The sequence below is a fragment of the Geospiza fortis genome, unplaced genomic scaffold, assembly GCF_000277835.1.
Source record: "Geospiza fortis unplaced genomic scaffold, GeoFor_1.0 scaffold213, whole genome shotgun sequence".
Taxonomy (NCBI): domain Eukaryota; kingdom Metazoa; phylum Chordata; class Aves; order Passeriformes; family Thraupidae; genus Geospiza; species Geospiza fortis.
The window spans coordinates 593,854-594,944 of NW_005054399.1; the positions used below are offsets into that span (position 1 = coordinate 593,854).

Below are 1,091 nucleotides of genomic sequence, written 5' to 3' on the forward strand. Positions count from 1 at the left end.
GCCCTGGGACGGCCCGGCTGGAGGTGCTTGGTGGATCCCAGCCTGACCTGGGACAGCCCGGCTGGAGGTGCTTGGTGGATTTCAGGCTGACCTGCCGTGTCCCAGCTGAAGGTGCTTGGTGGATTTCAGGCTGATTCAGAGCGTCCTGCTTAGTGGATCCCGGATGGGGATGGTGGTGGAAGCTCTGGCATGGGGTGCAGCCAGGGATGCTCTGCCCTGGCTCTCCTGGGGGCAAGGGGCTGAACTGGTGTTTGCAGGCAGAGCTGTGACCTGAGGGAATTCGGAGGGCCCTGAGTTTGCTGGGGAAGGGTGTGGGGGGCTCTACCCTCGTTGTTTCTTTGACGGCCCCCCCAGATATGGCGCACCGGGTGTGGAGCTGACAGGCCTGCACAAGGAGACGGCCACTGTCACCCAGCTGCACTTCCTTCCCGGCCAGGTACGAGGGTGTCCCGGGGGGGAACCTGGCAGCAGCCCCCCAGCACCTCACACACCCCTCTATCATCCCCCCCTCCCCAGGGCTGGCTCCTGTCGCTGCTGGACGACAACACGCTGCACCTGTGGGAGGTGTGCCAGAAGGAGGGCTGCTCCCACCTGGAGGAGACCCGCAGCTTCGGCCTCCCGGGACGCCCAGGGTCCGCCGGCTTGCCCTTGTCCTGCTGCACTCAGGGAGATGGGAATGGAGGGATGGAGCAGGGCAGCCCCGGGGTCTCTGACACTCCCCCAGACCCAACCTGGTGCTGAGGCAGCCCCTGTTCCCCCCACAGCTGCTCCCCTGGCATCACACGGGTGACAGTGGTCCTGCCCATGGCTGCTGGTGCCATGGTCTGCCTGGGCACTGAGGGCGGTGCCGTGTACTTTGTCACCTTGCCCACCCTGACGCTGCTGGAGGACAAAACCCTCTTCCCAGATGAGATCCTGCAGAGGTGAGAGCCCTACAGGCCCCATGCCCCTGCATCCCCAGCACCCCCAGCCCATCTCTGACCCCCCTGTGCCTGTCCCCCCGCAGTGTCCCCGATGATTACCGCTGCGGGAAGGCGCTGGGGCCCGTGGAGTCCATCCAGGAGCACCCACGCAATGGCAGGCGGGCCCCC

The 1,091-nt window shown here is 66.2% G+C and overlaps 1 protein-coding gene across 1 annotated transcript in view; it reads left to right on the forward strand.

Moving 5' to 3' along the window:
- Positions 1–163: 163 nt before the first annotated feature.
- LLGL1 (LLGL scribble cell polarity complex component 1) overlaps positions 164–1,091 on the forward strand; it is a 6,829-nt gene continuing 5,901 nt past the window's right edge. Inside the window, exons 1-5 of the mRNA XM_031061062.1 lie at positions 164–194; positions 276–436; positions 517–632; positions 765–923; positions 1,007–1,081. Coding sequence (XP_030916922.1) covers positions 164–194; positions 276–436; positions 517–632; positions 765–923; positions 1,007–1,081 — 542 coding nt within the window. The remainder of the gene's footprint in view (positions 195–275; positions 437–516; positions 633–764; positions 924–1,006; positions 1,082–1,091) is intronic.